The 17,210-nt window shown below is 37.9% G+C and overlaps 1 protein-coding gene and 1 pseudogene across 1 annotated transcript in view; one reads left to right on the plus strand and one right to left on the minus strand.

Annotated features, from left to right (window-relative positions):
- Nucleotides 1-548: 548 nt before the first annotated feature.
- LOC150102398 (U2 spliceosomal RNA) lies at nt 549-631 on the minus strand (annotated as a pseudogene).
- Nucleotides 632-4,060: 3,429 nt separating this feature from the next.
- LOC150102399 (cytochrome P450 2U1-like) overlaps nt 4,061-17,210 on the plus strand; it is a 43,289-nt gene continuing 30,139 nt past the window's right edge. Inside the window, exon 1 of the mRNA XM_090398892.1 lies at nt 4,061-4,462. Within this exon, the coding sequence (XP_090255018.1) occupies nt 4,117-4,462 (346 nt within the window). The 5' untranslated portion in view covers nt 4,061-4,116. The remainder of the gene's footprint in view (nt 4,463-17,210) is intronic.

Here is a 17,210-nt window from a genome sequence, read left to right on the forward strand (position 1 = left end):
CCGTAAAAGCAAAGTCAGTCCAGAAAACAAACTAAAAATATGCAACTCAATCATCAGACCTTTACTAACCTACGGTTCACCAGCATGGAGCCACACCTCTCCTAGCAACATCAAAAGATTTCAAACAATCCAAACCAAATGCCTCCGAATGATCTTCGATGCTCCGTGGTTCGTGAGGAACACTATCCTCCACCAAGACGGAAACCTGTCAGATATACCCACGTCTCTACTCCAGATAGCAACCAAGTACTTTGCTCAAGCATCACTCCATTCCAACCGACTCATTCGTGAGTCATCAGTTTACGATGAAAAAGACAGATGGAAACATAAACGCCCAAAGACGGCCCTGATCACAGATTGAAATATTTCTATACAGCTCTAATTCGGGCCAGCCAAGTGCTCAAAACTTTCTTTCTGTAAACAATTAAAAATCAAAATACCGATTACGGGATAAAAACCCAAGGGGGTTGATGTCCATCCAGCCATCAACCAGGTGCAAAGAAGACCAGGACACTTCTTTGCAGCAGGACTGGTGCTCTCTCTCTGGGAGAAGCTGGAATTGGAAAATCTGATAAAATTGATCACGAACAGATACTACACTTTGATCTTAGCCAAAAGGCCGAGTAGCGAATATTACTCTGAATAATAAATAATAATTAGTGAGTTCAATGTATCTCATCATTGGCCTGTGGAGTAAGATAGGTGCTGAGAATCAGCGGATAGTAGAAGAAGAGGATAAAGATAGAGTGTAGTAGCAGGGTAGGGGAAAAGAGGCCTCAGCTGACCTGTTTTAGCTGTTGACACTCCAGGGGTGCTTCTAAAACGGTCGTTGATTTTTCACTTTTAAAAAGGAAAAATCTTGAAAAGGAAAAAAAAAGGAGAGACTAAGCAAATTTAACAAGAGTAAATATTTCTAAAGACTATGTGGAAGACAATTCTATAGAGGAATGAGTTTGCCGATAAAACCCAGAACAGTAAAACCAGGAATAAGAACGGAGGTGACCTGGCCCGGAAGATCCCGCCCTGAAAAGGGCTTGGGACCATCTCGATGTTGGCCTTCGCAGTCCGGATTTGTTCAGGTCAACCCCAACCTTGGGACAGAAACATTTTCAACTGCGAAAGGACTAGAGGTACCTGTGGGTTAAACGCTGATCAGGAAGGAAGATCGAGAGAGCGTCGACACCTACAACTTGAAAGTGTTATAAGTGTAGACACAACCGGATTCCCCCTGTATGATCTGGCAGATGGTTGGTGGGTTGCACCATCTTCTCAGGAACCGCTCTTCTCCCCGTAAGTACCTTTCCTGCTCCAGGAAACGACGGAGGTAGGCAGAGAGACAGTTCTTAACACGGAGATAGATGCGATCCTCCTCGTTAAGAAGGTGTTTTTTTCTGATTTTCCAAATGTGATGTTTAATCACATTTATTAGGAAAATCAGGTGTTTCTTGTTTTTGGTTACTGGGGGCAGGAACTGTAGCAAGACTACTTCGGCGAAAGTGAGCGCTGGGATCGCAAGCACCTCAGCCCATCTGTGCCTAACACGCTGTACTGGCGGGCAGTGATAGAAGAGGTGCCCTATGGTTTCTACTGCGTCGCAGAAGGGGTTGCACGGTCGCGAGCTGTAGGCTGATTTTACCAGTTTCACCGGGAGTCTGCCGTATGCGATTCTCCAGGCTAAGTCCCGGTGAAATGGTTGTCCCCAGCTGTTTTTTAGATTGGGAATAGCACCTCTTCGTTTGTGCCCAGATCGGGCTTTTCCCAGTCAAAGTTGTCAAATATTTTCCAGTACAGCTTGTTTGGGATGAGCTGAAGTACTCGAACTCCATCCGTTGCCATTTGCATATTGTGTAGTACCACTGTGGCACCGTCTCCGCACATGGTCCGGCGTGGCCAGTGGTCCCGAAGTAGGGTAAGAAAAATCCTATGAAGTATTTAATCAGATTGCCGGAAGGGTGATTTGATGCCAATGTTTTCTGTATGGTCTGAGCAGTGTTGGTTAGGTGGCAGTATTTGAGGATTGGCAGGGCGAATCCCCCTTGTGTGGGGGGAAGATGGAGAAAGGCCCTGCGCACCTCGTGTTTCCTGTTGTTCCAAAACAAATTAGCGCTATGTTTGTAAATGGCATTGTCTTGTGTGCCTGTGATGTTTGTTAGGTTAATGGTGTATAGTAACATTGGTTTTAGGACTGTTTTGATTATTGTCGCTCTACCCTCGAATGATAGGTAGTTGGGATTAAAGGATTTGAGTTTTTCGCGACATGTTTCTATCAGGTTTGGTGTTTACAACACTGGGGTCGCTAGGAAGGGAATTTCTAGCATTGTTAATGGGCCGGTTGTGGGTTTCAGACCATACGGAAACCACATGGATTGGATTCCCGAGCCAAGGGAATCAAATATACGAAAGCAATTTTATTTTATTTTAGTTATTTATTTTTATTATACCTTTTTATTAACGGTGTATTGATTGAACTGATTAAATAAAATTTTACATTGTTTTAATTTTTATTATTTTATGAAAATAATTAATTTTATTAAATTTACAGAAAATTATTTAATGAAAAGTAAGCTAAACTCTTGCCATTAAGAATTGAATCTCATAGACAGCATACGAATTATAAAATGAAGATTGGTCTGATCAAAACATTCCACTTGAACTAAAATGCCAGTATAGCATTTACATTTTAAATCATTTCTTAAACAGTAAGTAGGGCGGAGAGTTGCTTCCCTTATACAAGCAGGTAAATGACCAGAGAGAACATGCATACTGCCAAGTAGTTAAGGTCAAAGAACAGTGAGGCCTGAATAATGGATCGCGAGTAGATGAGGGGAACGGGAAAGGTAAATCCACAACGGAATACATTAATCACCTAGATGGTTCATGCAGTACCGAGAATAAATGAATAGCGTTACGGGCAATTGCAAACCGCATCTAAATGCAGTCAGTAAGGGGTTAACAACGATGCGTTTTATGTCTTATCAAGTTGTGATCTCATTTCCAAAAAGACGGTTCCGACTTCGGTATGTGCATGCAGAAGACAATTATTTTTAGCGTTCCTCTTCGCTTAATTTTCGCCAGATAAAGGTCATTACCTTTATCTGGCAGAAAGCAAGAATGAATTGCACTAAATAGTTCTCTCCAGACAGCTACTTCTCCAAAGGTGGCCCGCCTCTTCTCGTTCTTCCATCATACTGCTCAACAGTTGCGACTGGGATTCAGTAGAGAGAAGTAACAAGCGACGATCCCTAAAGAATATCATACGTTGGGGAAAAGGAGAAGAGTTCGAAAATTGTTATACTCAAAATTCTATTTTGAGTATAACAATTTTCAACAAAAATTTTCAACAAAATGTCTCATATAAAAAAAATTGTTATACTCAAAATTCTATTTTTTTAAACAATTTTTTTTATATGAGACTTATCAGGCAGAAGATCTTTTCTATTTAGGTAGTAAAAAATGAATTCGCGGATGTTCTAGTCGATTTATCAAATGACAAAAACTTTAAGTATTTAAAGGAGGGGCGGATTGGTAACGTGTCAAGAAAAAGTAAGGTATACAGCTCTGTGACACTTTGTAACAATGAGAGAGAAGATACAAAAGTCCTAAGAGAGTTAAGGCCTAAACACATGATTCATCATTACTGTGTTCTTAGATTGAGTGATCTGTTTTACGATAAGGAAGATCCAGCATGTCCACCAGAGATTGGTTAAATCACCCTCAGCTAAAAAAATTCAGCTTCTACCAGAAGACAGAAGAAAAATGATATTCTGCGCTCTACTCATTTATTTATCTGTATGTGTATGTGTGCGCGACAGTCTTTTGCTAAATAAGGAATCCAATGTTGATTAATTACAGATGGCTGATCTGATAGGCCTCGCAATAATGGTGTGGTATATCTAAACACAGCGTGACCTCTCGTTTTCTCCGACCTTCGCTTTTTTTTTTTTTTTCTTTCATCCCCACGCACTCCCATATGCAAGTGAACATTTGACTCATGAACGTGTGGGCGTAGACAACACCCGGATACCGCAGTGAGGAGGAGGAGTGCTGTTCTGGAAAGAGAACGGGGTTATAGACGGCAGGCACACACACACACGCGAAAGCAGAAGTGCGGCGAACATGACGTTTCAAGTGTCCACTCTTATTATGACGGACGTTTTTCTCTTTGTGGCAACCCTAATAATAGGGTGGTTATTATGGCGTTATTTTCGTGGACGTAAAGTTAACCTGCCACCAGGTCCGATGGGGTTACCAGTTGTTGGTTTTTTGCCTTTCCTAAGTAATGAACCGCACCTAAAACTAGCCAAGCTGGCCGACACCTACGGGGATGTCATGAGTCTAAAAGCTGGTCGGAAAACGGTTATTCACCTCAGCAGTTTCGAAGCTGTGAAGGAAGCGTTTTTGAAGCAGGGAGAACTGTTCTCTGGACGACCACTGGAGTTTCTGACTCTGCTCAATGGACAAGGTGAGTTGGTTTGTTTTTTACTTACTTTTAAAGTTAATCTATACGAGCAGCAAGAAGAGTGATACGTTTGTTGAAGCAGGTGGGTTACTGAATGTATATGATTAGCGTTAAATCATTGTGTGGAATTGTTCTTTTATTTTCGCTAGGCATCTCATCTTAAAATATGTCGGACGATGGGCGCATACGATATTTTAATGCTCCATGCAATACGCATTGCAGAAAAATTGTAATATCCTTATAATGCTTCATTTAACGTCTAATTTAGAAGTATTTAACTCTCAATGTTACTAACGTCTTCGTATACTCATATTATCAACCAAAACACAAGCTTTCTTCGAACTCTGCGAATGAATGACGAAAAATAATTCGGCACTTTTAATTTTTGCTTAATTTAATCAATCATCGTTTTTAAATTATTTTTCTATCCTTCCTCTTTTTAATTTGGATTGAAAAACCAGTCCATTTTTCCATCTCTATTATCGATGTAATTCACAGGCATCTCCAAAACACGAAATGCGTAGTAGTTTCAGCTTGACCCCTCGATTTGCACCGTATAAGGAGTATATTGATTTTTATCAGTTGTTGATTTAATAACAATTAGATTCTTTAAAGATTTTTTTTTCTTAAAAATGCCTTAGAAACTAAAACAAAAAATACTAAAATGCACTAGACAGGAATTATTATCTTACATGTAAATTATATAAATATAAATTTAGTGGTTACGCTTCACCCTGAATAAATCAATCGACCGTGAGATGCGGTGATTGATTCATTCAATCCAATACCCTTGGAGGGTAATGGATGGCAATGCTGTAGCCAATGAAGTTCTAACTGAGGCTCGGCTATTACTGTTACCCTCCTGCCATGATCAGAGCTTTAATTGCTCAATAACACCTTATCCCTACACTGTCCTCTACAGATAACGGGGAAGATGAAAAGCATTCTTGCTTCGCCCCTTTAAGCCAGTCCTTATAAGGACGCTTCACCCAGCAAGCCAGTAACGTTGTTGTTTTTAATATTTCGAAGTTCACCATGTTGTTTTCAAGAAGAAAAGTCTGCAATAAAGATGACATCCTGCGCTCTGGTCATAAGATCCCATGGCATTCAGAGACCAAATATCTTGGGGTATTAATGGATAAGAAACTCCTTTTTAACAAGCACATCAATCTCATTGGATCCAAACCTTCCAAAGTAATAGCACAGCTCTACCCATTAATCAACCGCAAGAACAAATTGAACCTACATAATAAATTGCTTCTTTACCGGATGGTAATACGTCCAGTCATCACCTACGCCTCACCAGCATGGAGTCACACTTCAAGATCAAACATTTCGAAATTGCAGAGAATCCAAAACAAATGCCTTAGGATGATCCTGGATGCACCGTGGTTCATCAGAAATTCACCGAGAAACAGGCATTCCATACATCTCGTCCTTTCTTCGTGATCTTGCAGAAAAATTCTTCGTGAAGTCAAGTTCACATTCAAACCCGCTGATCGTACAAGCTGTCAATTACAATGAAACAGATTACTACAAACACAAAAGACCGAAGGCTATTCTTCTCTCAACTGATCATAGCTAACACAACTGCCCTCAGAGGGCGAGCTTAACTGCTCACAAATCTCCCATTCCCAAACAACTCTCATTACAGATGAAGGGGAATATGAAAAGCACTAGTGCTTCACCCATCCTGTCAGTAATGTTAATGGTAAAAAAAAAAAATAATAAACGAATAGTTCACCATCGCGGAGAAATTCTTTGAACACATTTTGTCTTTCAAATGTGCCAAAATGTATGAATAAATATAAATAAATATATATATAAATAAATAAAATATAAATAAATAATATAATAAATATATATAAAATATATATAAATAATATAATAAATATATATAAAATATATATAAATAAATAGTATATAAATAACATAATAAATATATATAAATAAATAATATATAATATAATATTATATTATTTGTTTTGATTATTTATTTATATTGATTATTTATTTTATTTAAATTATTTAAGTTATTTTATTTATTATATTTATATTTATATTTATTATTTATTTATATATATTTATTATATTATTTATTTATATTTTATTTATTTATATATATTTATTATATTATTTATTTATATTTTATTTATTTATATATATTTATTTATACATTTTGACACATTTAAAAGACAAAATGTGTTCAGGGAAATATAATCAACATTATCCGCAATGGTGAACTACACAAATTTTATTATTATTATTTTTTTTCAACATGTTTTGACAAGTAACAAAACTCAAAACGGCCGAAATTCTGTTGAGAATTGTCTTCATTGCTATTTTGAAGTTCTCAATATTTTGTTGTTTTTAAGTGTAAATGATTTCGCTTGTTGTTTCTCAGATAACCTTAAAGCGTGTAATTCAGGTAACCTTGGACAACCATTTTCTTTTTCCTGTAAAATTTCATTTCAGGTATAAATGAAAAAAAAAATCTATTTTCGGTTTGCTTTTTAATCAATAACTGGACACTATAAACAGTGCATTACTCCTGAAGATGATTCCAGTAATCTTCTCTGATGTTTATATCTTACATTTTTATTTTTATTATTTTTTTTCGCTCTGGTATTCGCTCAAAATCTCCATCGCTTCAAATATTGTATACTACTTAACGATATTAAATATTAATCATTTTTCAATAGCCATAGTATATTACTAGCCACTGGTGTGTGCGTGGGGGGGGGGGTCTCGTAAGAGTCCAGCTAGGTGAGCTTCTTGTATACATTTCGTTTGCAAGATATTTAGATACAAACGTAATTAAGTTGCACGAGAGGGTGCTAATCTATATCGATGTGCTTTTCGGCTGGAACGGATGGTAGTCTTGGAATCCTCCATGGAGCAAGCTGTTCCAAAAAACAGAAGCAGATGGAATCAAAGATGAGCAGAAGTAGCAGATTCGATGAGTTGAACCGTAAATGGATGTTGGGCATCTGTTGCTTGTATTATTGTAGGTTTAGCAGAAAGGTGGAGATTGATAGGTTCCGGTTTGCTGAGCAGTGTCTAAACGTATCTGCAGAAAAGACTCAATGCGAAACATATTTTGGATGGAATATGCAGTTGCATTTCGACAAGCTGGAACCTCCTCAAGTTTCTTCTTCAATAATAAGTTTTATCTCAAACTGATAACGAAGTTCGATTCCCCCCAAGGTATTTTGGTCTCTGAAGAAATCCTGGTATGGTCTGAAACATTAGCTTATAAAAGTTAGTAAAATTGCTTGCATAAACTATCACTTTCAAAAATATCCTTTTTTTTATGCAAATGTTGCGTGTCTTTGGGTAGTACATTTTGGTTACGAGGTCAAGTTGAATCCCATTAAGGCCAAAAAAGAAAAAATAAAATTTTAAACCTTCATTTGGGAGGTCTTTATCTCATATTTGGAAAATACTTTTAATACCGCTGCTATTACAATAACAGCATCAACCATCTGTCCATCGTCCGTCCTAGACTAGTTGAGTCCCTTAATTAGGGGTTTTAGTCAATGCAACCGGCTTGCCGCTCCTCTGCAGAATCCCCTAAAGGCAAGTCCTTTTTTATGACTGTAGACGTGTGTTCACGGAGTTGGTTTGCTTGTTTGAAGAATGAAAATCCCTTCATCCCCTTATGAGGCCCGCTAACTTACCTTTAATTGAAAAGTTCTGATAGAGGTTCTTCGCGTCATAGACGGGGTTCCCAACCAAAGTCCTCCGCTGAAAGCAACTGAGTTACGGAGACTCATAACAACTATTACTACTACTATTGCAATAATAACAACTATTAAAACTACTATTACAATAGTAACAACGACAACTGCTACTACTAGAACAACAAAAATAACCACTCCTTACTATTACAACAACTACTACTAATAATAATAATTAAAGTTTGAATTTGGATCTAGGTTTAAGGTGATATACGAATCTAATATACAGTTTTGTTTTGTTTTTTTAAGGGCAGGGTTTTATTTAAATTACAGTAGTAAATACGAATGCGATATTCTGTAAGGCTATGTAATTTTTATACTTCAATCACATTGATTGACATCCCTACTTAAGCAGAGTTATTCTATTTACCAAAGTCAAGTTTGTGAACGAATTCGTTTATCTCCAAAGAGGAGTAATAAAAAGTTTTCAGAAACAACGACGCTCGTTATGTATGACTGTAAGGCGTTGTTTCTGGAAGCTTTCTATACACTGGATTAAAAGCTGTGCTTTAAAAAAATAAAATAAAAAAAAAAAATAAAAAAATTATTACACGCAATATTGCGAAGTGCTGCAACTTCGTTGGTGAATATCAACGCTTACACTTTTCTGAAAAGGGGAAGCCATACATAATGGAAAGTAATTTAATTACTTCTGATGTAACTAATTACTTTCGCAATAATCCGGATAGCTAATGTGTATTTTACGGATCGAGTGATTTGAACTAATTCAATAACATTCACATGCAAGATCTTTTTATGTTCGATATTTGACATATCGAACGTAAGTCGGAGTAGCTGAGCGTTGACCCTTGAACTCGATATTTATCGAGGATAAATTTGACTCCAAATTTTGGCAAGAAATTATTGTCACAACAAAAATTGTAAACTTTCTCGTTTTCTTAAAAAGTCTATAATTGTATTGGATTAACGTGCAGTTCTTCGAAACGCTCGAGCTAGCAAGCTTTTAAGAGAGATAAAAATCCTAACGCACGTATATAAAAGAAATTTTTAAAAAGACAAAAAAATATTACCTTGTATTTCGAAAGGTTTTTCGAAATGCTTATAGCAGGAAGGAAATTTTTTATAAGACTAAAAGTTGGACAATATGAAAAAAAAAAAAAAAAGAAAGAAAGAAAGAAAAGATGATGAGAGAATGAATATATTGCGGGGTAGCAAAAATTCCTTGATACCTATATGGGTTCGCCTACAAGGTAATTATTCGGTATATGCTTTCATCATTGTACTATGGTGTGGGATTGGTTTCCTCGGGGTTCTCAAGTTTCCCCTCACCCACATAAAATGTAAATTTGTTGGAAATAATTATAACTTTGTTCGTATCGAACAATAAATACCTAATGCATGTAATGAGGTATAAACAGGAGAGAAACAGTAGCTAGATTAAAAGAGGAATGGAAATGTCACAAATAAAGAATAAAGTTATTGTGTACAAATATATACGTACATGGAGAATGCGCAAAGAATGGTCGCTAGTAGGAATTAACGGTTATTGTTAATTCCTACTAGCCCACATTATAGATTATCTGAAACTAAAAATTCACTTTTTTGTTGTCGTGATTGTTTGTCTGACATATCACTTGAAAGACCAAAATTCTATGGGCTCATGTGTGAAGGCCTTTTCTACTGACCAGGGATCTCTTTTTTGTATTCACTGTTACTTATTCCTTAATATTTTAACCGTTACTATTTGGCTAAAGAGAATGCAGTTCGGTTCCGACATATTTAAGTTACTTCCCTGCTTTTGCATTCTCTCCGGCTTCCCAACTACCTATCTCGGAACAGTATGTGTTTCTAAGAAAAATTATACAACTTTCCGATCTTGAATAGATCAAGATCGGAAAGTTGTACCTTAGCTAAGAAAGTTGTACTCTGAACTGCCGCGTGGTGTATACAATTCCCTCAAATTATGTTAATCTTTCTAGATGAATTCAAGGCGCTGAAGTGATGGTAAGTTTTCTAATGTCCTGGGTAGAGAGAGAGAGAGAGAGAGAGAGAGAGAGAGAGAGAGAAGAGAGTTCCCTGGTTTCCATTCCGTGTCCTTGTCTCATATCTTCATCGATCTGTCCTCCCTACGTACTGGAAGCTGGGAGTGGCTTGAAAAGTTCCAGATTTCGTCTCTAGAAAGCAGTTGATTTAACTCAACCCACACTTCGTGTTAACGTGCTATACATTTATAACTTACTGTGGTTGGGAATCACACCAAAAGTGCACTTTTTTCGATTTATCACTAAATATTTTCCTTCAGATTTATAACCTATTTATTCGTTACCGAGGCCTTCCTGAGTAATGATATATATATATATATATATATATATATATAGAGAGAGAGAGAGAGAGAGAGAGAGAGAGATATCTCTCTCTCTCTCTCTCTATATATATATATATATAGAGAGAGAGAGAGAGAGAGAAAAGCAAGATTTTTCTCCCTTTTTCAATTTATATCCTCAATAATTACAATGTATAAAGTAGTACTGGTCATCGTTCGGTATATTGCGGCTTAGATACAGAATGATGACATTTCAGCTTTTATGAGATCACTGGAGAGAGAATTAGCATGCGGCTTTGGATTAAATAAAAGAAATAAATCTTCCATCATGTTTTTATTCACCAAAGGGATACATTTTATTCTTCTCTAGCGCTATTTATGGGGAAACTGGCGGCAGCTGGACTTTATCCTTAGCAATCACCGATAACTGAGATCATAGCTATCAATCGTAAACCCTAATTTTTATTGTTGTCGGAAATATCGTATGTTCTAAGGTCATTTGTTCGAGATTGGGGGGGAACAGAGATCTACAGATTTGGGACATGCAGGAAAAAAAGGCTTAGATGAGGTTCCTTTAGTTGCGAAACAGAATCAATCAAGCTTAAAACCTTTCTTCTGGTCTAGAATTATGTGGGAAAGTAGCTACACATTACACGGGCTTTGATTTTTATTTATTTTATTTTATTTTATTTATTTTTTTTTTTTTTTGTACATCGGCTCTCATGATTTGTCCACATTTGACTGTGTTCAAGAAATTTGCTATCTTCCTATATGATCTCCTTACCCTCCTAATTACAACAGTGTCACCTGGCGGTCAGTACAGATTTATTCTTTCTAATCAGCACATAAATTATTCACGTAATAAATGAGAAAATGCTATTATATGACGTAACTTTAACTTATGATTAAAATTGTTAAAGATTTTCCTGTAATTTACAGTGAAAAAGATTATTTAAATAAATGCGCAGAGCGATATAATACTAGTACACTTTAAAAGAGATCGGAATAAAAGCATTGCTACTAAATACAGTAACATATTTCGTTCAATAGTAGTCCTGTCTGCTTGTAATCAATTCATTTTTAACTTTTGAAACTTCCGCTTCTAACTGCAGAAGCGGAAGTATTTCCTCAAATTTACGTAACATTCAAAAGTTGTTTCGTTTTCGTTATCTTAGATTTTAGAGGAAATAGGTTAGAGAAAGTTGCATATTTTTATCATCAAATTTATATCAGACGTTAAAAGCGTTCTTGCAATAATTTGTTGTTAACCGATTTGAGTTCATGAAATATAAGCCACATTATATTTTCTTTAAAAAAAAAATTACTGTGTGATTTCACAAATTCTCTTTCGTCAAGGACAGAAATCAGTCAGGAGGCCTGAATTGGTTTGAAAAAGTTCCAATGTTTGGTCTCTAGAGCAGATGTTCGGACTATCTAAAAAATAAATAAAAACTACAAAAATATATAAAATTAATAATAATAAAAAAAAATATAGCCCATATATCCAGGAGCAGGAGTGTATTATATGTTTACAAAAATCTTTCATGAACGGGAACCACATTAAAAATATTTTCAAAACTATATGGCAATAAATAAATAACTTTTATTGTGTTGTTTCTGGACTCTAAATATTATTTAATTAATTAAAAAAACAACAGAAAGGCAACCTTCATCGAAAATGATCTGCACTGATAGAGGCTGGTACTTGATTATTGTTAAACGATTATTATAAAACACTTAAGGATATAATCCACCCTATTGCGGACTTCTCAATAAAATTAAAGGGTCTAACCTTAACTTCTGGATCTTTTTCGGCCAATCATCAGTTACAGAAAATAGAAGAGCAATGAATATAAAAGATATAATAATAATTTGTGAGTTCAACAAAACTTCATCATCGGCCTGTAGAGTAAGATAGGCTGAGAGTCAGCAGATAGTAGGAGAGGAAATAAAGATAGAGTGCATAGTGGTAGGGTAGGTTAAAGAGGCCTCAGTTGACCTGTTTTAGCTGTTTGTCCCCCAGGGGCGTTTCTAAAACGGTCGTTGATTTTTCACTTTACAAAACAGGAAAAATCCTAAAAAGGAAACATGTAACAAAACAAAAACAAAAAAGAACACAGAAAAGCAAAAATTGAAAGCTAAACTTAGAAGTGGAGGAAGGATCTGGCCCGAGTGATGCAGCTCACAAGGAACTGCACCGCCTCGCTGTAAGCCTTCGCCGCTCGGGTTCTCAGGTCCTCCCCCACCTGTGGGAGCTAAAAACCGGTGAAGCTGTGTACAGAAACCCCACAAGGTGGTTACTGTGTCTTTCTTTTGTTGTGGGCAGTTATTATTCTTTTGGCCACCTCACCTCCCTTGGCCATGTCTAGTTTGCAGAGAGCTATGAAGAACGCCGAGGCTGCCTCCTCGTCTAAATCCTGGGATACGTCTACTTGCTCAGGGGTGATTTTGCTGATGTCATCAACGAAAATGTCACCCCATTTTGCACTGACGATGTCAGATCCATGTTCTCCTGTGAGAAGGAGTTCAAGTTCTCCTATTTTTTTCATCGCTTCTTTGAATTTTTCTGCCATCCCTGGGATACCTCTGATGAGATGGCTGAGAGTCTCCCCTGCTTTCGCGTGAGGGACTTCTGGGTGGTCGGTCTCAGATACTTTTGCTGTTTTGGGCATTACCAACTCTTCTTCCTGTGGGCTTAATGGCCGTTTGGAGGTGTTAGTGTTCACCTCCATCTTTCCCTCTTCTATGTCTGTATTAGTATCTATATTGGTATTGATGGTTTCAATAGTGACTGTTTCTTCTTGTTGAATTTTACTGCTTGTGGAAGTTTTTTTTTCCCTTACGGTTTTTCTTAGACGTGGAGGTATGGATTTCTGTTATATCAGGAGCAGCCTCGAAAGGAGGAGAGGCTTCCTGTGGTGCATCATTTCCATTGCTTGGTGGAGTTGCTGGCGTGATTGCACCACCCATCCTCTCAGTAAGGGTTCTGGATGGGCATGTGTGGTCGATGACCCCACATTTCAGCAAGCTGACTCACAGTTTTCTTGGTTGTGGCCTGCTTTGAGGCAGTTTTTACATTTCACTCTAGGACAGTCCGCTCCAAGGTGAGTGAAAGCACCACATCTAAAACATTGTTTTTTTAACACCAGGGTAATTTATCATTACTCTGGCGGATCCAATAAAAATGAAGTTGGGAACGGGCGTTTTCATCTCGAGGGAGATGTGGACTTCACCCGACTTCCATTTGGGGTTTTCTGCGTCATTTAGGACTTCCACCTTGTGTATAACGCCCCATTTCCCGAATATTTCGTGGATGATCTTTACATCCGTTTCAATATATTCTAAAGGGAATCTGGGGATTCGAAGTAGTTTGGTAATGCTCCCTACCAAAAATGGAACTATTGTTTTTCCATTACACTCGAATCCTGCAAGTAGTTTGTCTCTTGTTTGCTCACTCCTTACTACTACTTGGAAACGGCCACCACCAAAGGGAGTAAACCCAAAAATCTGCTCAGCACCGACGCTTTCGATGAGGGCTTTGGCCAAACATCGAGATCGTAGATCAGCTTCAACTTCGATATCAAGGGTCCGCGTACGCGGCAAAGCCATGCTGGTGAGGGGGGGGGGGGGGGGCTAAGCTATTCCCACCACCGAGTGTGTTGTTCTTGCCCCAGTCTGGGGTTTATTCGGTATCTGCTGCTGTAGTTTATTATTATCAAGTGCCTCTATGAGACGCTTTGCCGATAATAACTGAGCTAACATAGTATATATACATATATATATATATACTATATTCTACACTACAATTTGTATATACTATATATATACTATATACTACAATTTGCGCTTAGCTAAACAATTTGCTAATCACTATTAAAACTCTGATCATGGCAGGAGGGTAACAGCAAACCATATTAATAATAATAATTTGTGAGTTCAACGTATCTCATCATCGGCATGTGGAGTAAGATAGGCTGAGAGTCAGCAGATAGTAGGAGAGGAAAATAAAGATAGAGTGCATAGTAGTAGAGTAGGTGAAAGAGGCCTCAGCTGACCTGTTTTAGCTGTTGACCCCCCAGGGGTGCTTCTAAAACGGTCGTTGATTTTTCGCTTTTAAAAAGGAAAAATCCTGAAAAGAAAAAAAAAAGGAGAGACTAAGCAAATTTAACAAGTGTAAATAAATCTAAAGACTATGTGGAAGACAATTCTATAGAGGAATGAGTTTGCCGAGCAAACCCAGAACAGTATAACCAGGAAAAGAAGGGAGATGACCTGGCCCGGAAGACCCCGCCCTGAAAAGGGCTTGGGACCACCTCGCTGTTGGCCTTCGCAGTCCGGGTTTGTTCAGGTCAACCCCAACCTGGGGACAGAAAAACTTTTAACTGTGAAAGGACTAGACATACCTGTGGGTTAAACGCTAATCAGGAAGGAAGATCGAGATAGCGTCAACACCTACAACTTGAAGGTGTTATAGGTGCAGACACAACCGGATTCCCCCCTGTATGATCTGGCAGATGGTTGGTGGATCGCACTATCTCCTCAGGAACCGCTGTTCTCCCCGTAGGTACCTTTCCTGCTCCAGGAACCGGCGAAGGTAGGCTGAGAGACAGTTCTTAACACGGAGATAGATGCGATCCCCCTCGTTAAGAAGGTGTTTTTTTCCTGATTTTTCAAATGTGGTGCTTAATCACATTTATTAGGAAAATCAGGTGTTTCTTGTTTTTGGTTACTGGGGGAGGAAACTGTAGAAAGACTATTTCGGCGAATGTGAGCGCTGGGATCGCAAGCACCTCAGCCAGTCTGTGCCAAACACGCTGTGCTGGCGGGCAGTGAAAGAAGAGGTGCCCTACGGTTTCTATCGCACCGCAGACGTCGCAGAAGGGGTTGCATGGTCGCGGGTTGTAAGCTGATTTTACCAGTTTCACCGGGAGTCTGCCGTAGGCGATTCTCCAAGCTAAGTCCCGGTGAAATGGTTGCCCCCAGCTGTTTTTTATGTTGGTGAACAGCACCTCTTCGTTTGTGCCCAGATCGGGTTTTTCCCAGTCAAAGCTGTCAAAAATTTTCCAGTACAGCTTGTTTGGGCTGAGCTGAAGCACTCGAACTCCATCCGTTGCAAATTTTTTAAAAAGTTTACATATTGTGTAGTACCACTCCGGCACCGTCTCCGCACATGGTCCAGCGTGGCCAGTGATCCCGAAGTAGGGTAGGAAAAATCCTAAGAAGTATTTAATTAGATTGCCGGAAGTGTGATTTGATGCCAGTGCTTTCCGTATGGTCTGAGCAGTGTTGGTTAGGTGGCAGTATTTGAGGATTGGCAGGGTGAATCCCCCTTGTGTGGGGGGAAGATGGAGAAATGCCCTGCGCACCTCGTGTTTCCTGTTGTTCCAGAAAAAATTAGTGATATGTTTGTGAATGGCGTTGTCTTGTGTATCTGTTATGTTTGTGAGGTTGATGGTGTGCAGTAACATCGGTTTTAGGACTGTTTTGATGACTTTTGCTCTACCTTCGAATGATAGGTAGTTGGGACTGAAGGGTTTGAGTTTTTCGCGACACATTTCTATTAAGTGTTGTGTTTGCAACACTGGGGTCTCTAGGAAGGGAATTCCTAGTATTGTTAATGGGCCGGTTGTGGGTTTCAGACCATATGGAAGACTGGCAGGATCGAATTTCCCATAAATTTTGATTCTTGTTTTTTCTGGGTTGGTGTGAAGACCACTGAGCACGCTGAACTCTTGCAGTATGCCGAAGAAGATGTAAATCGATTCGGAATCCCTAAGGGTTCCGACAATGTCATCGGCATATGCGACAGTTTTGCTCTGTTTGGAGCCTGTGGGTAGCGGTATTCCTCTTACTGCGCGCGTCTCATCAATTTTTTTTAGAAGAGGCTCTAGTACTAAAGAGAAAAGAAGGGGGCTAAGGGGGCAGCCTTGCCGAACCCCTCTGCGTATGGGAATGGGTTCTGAAAGAAACCCATTAATCGCAATTTGTGTTGTTGTTTTACTGTACATGCTTTTGATTGCTTCCCTTACGCAGGCCGCCACTCCGACTTTCTCTAGGATATAGCAGGAAGTTGTGCTTTGCACTATCGAACGCTTTATCTAAGTCTACTGATACGAGTGCATGTGGGAGTTCCTTGTTCGTCCCATATTACTACTCTCTTGGGACAATTCACGCAAATTCACGCAAATTTAGACCATCACTTCCTAGATGCAATATTATCAATGATAAAGATAAAAAAAAAAAGGTGTATTTCATTTTGTTTATTTTATATGAATATTTATTAAAGCAGATAAATAAATGCATGCATTTCAGAAAGCTAAAATAAAATTTCCATTTTTTATATAATTCTTTTAAAAAAGCTAATATAGAGTGGAAAAATATTTCGATATCATATATTTACATCAAATTATAAGTCTATGTCACTGACAGTGTAAATACTCTCCATGAATCAACGTTTATTAGATGCTACGCGCTATTGGTAATATCAGTAATTACGAAAGCCTAGCTGTTTTCAGCGTGGCAGCAAACTGAATATAACTCTTATGAAAACAAATTAATGAATTCATATTTAAATAGTTAAATAATAAAAAGTTATATTATTTTTAAATTTGAACCTGTATAAAATTTATAAATAATATTTATAAATTTAGCATAGATTAAATTTACTCTTTAAAATATATATAAAAATTATGTCTGTTAAATTTAATTACCGATTCTCTGCTGGTTA

The sequence above is a fragment of the Typopeltis vanoorti genome, chromosome 10 (genome assembly GCF_054136105.1).
Source record: "Typopeltis vanoorti isolate ZY-2024b chromosome 10, IOZ_Tvanoo_1.0, whole genome shotgun sequence".
In the NCBI taxonomy this organism is placed as follows: domain Eukaryota; kingdom Metazoa; phylum Arthropoda; class Arachnida; order Uropygi; family Thelyphonidae; genus Typopeltis; species Typopeltis vanoorti.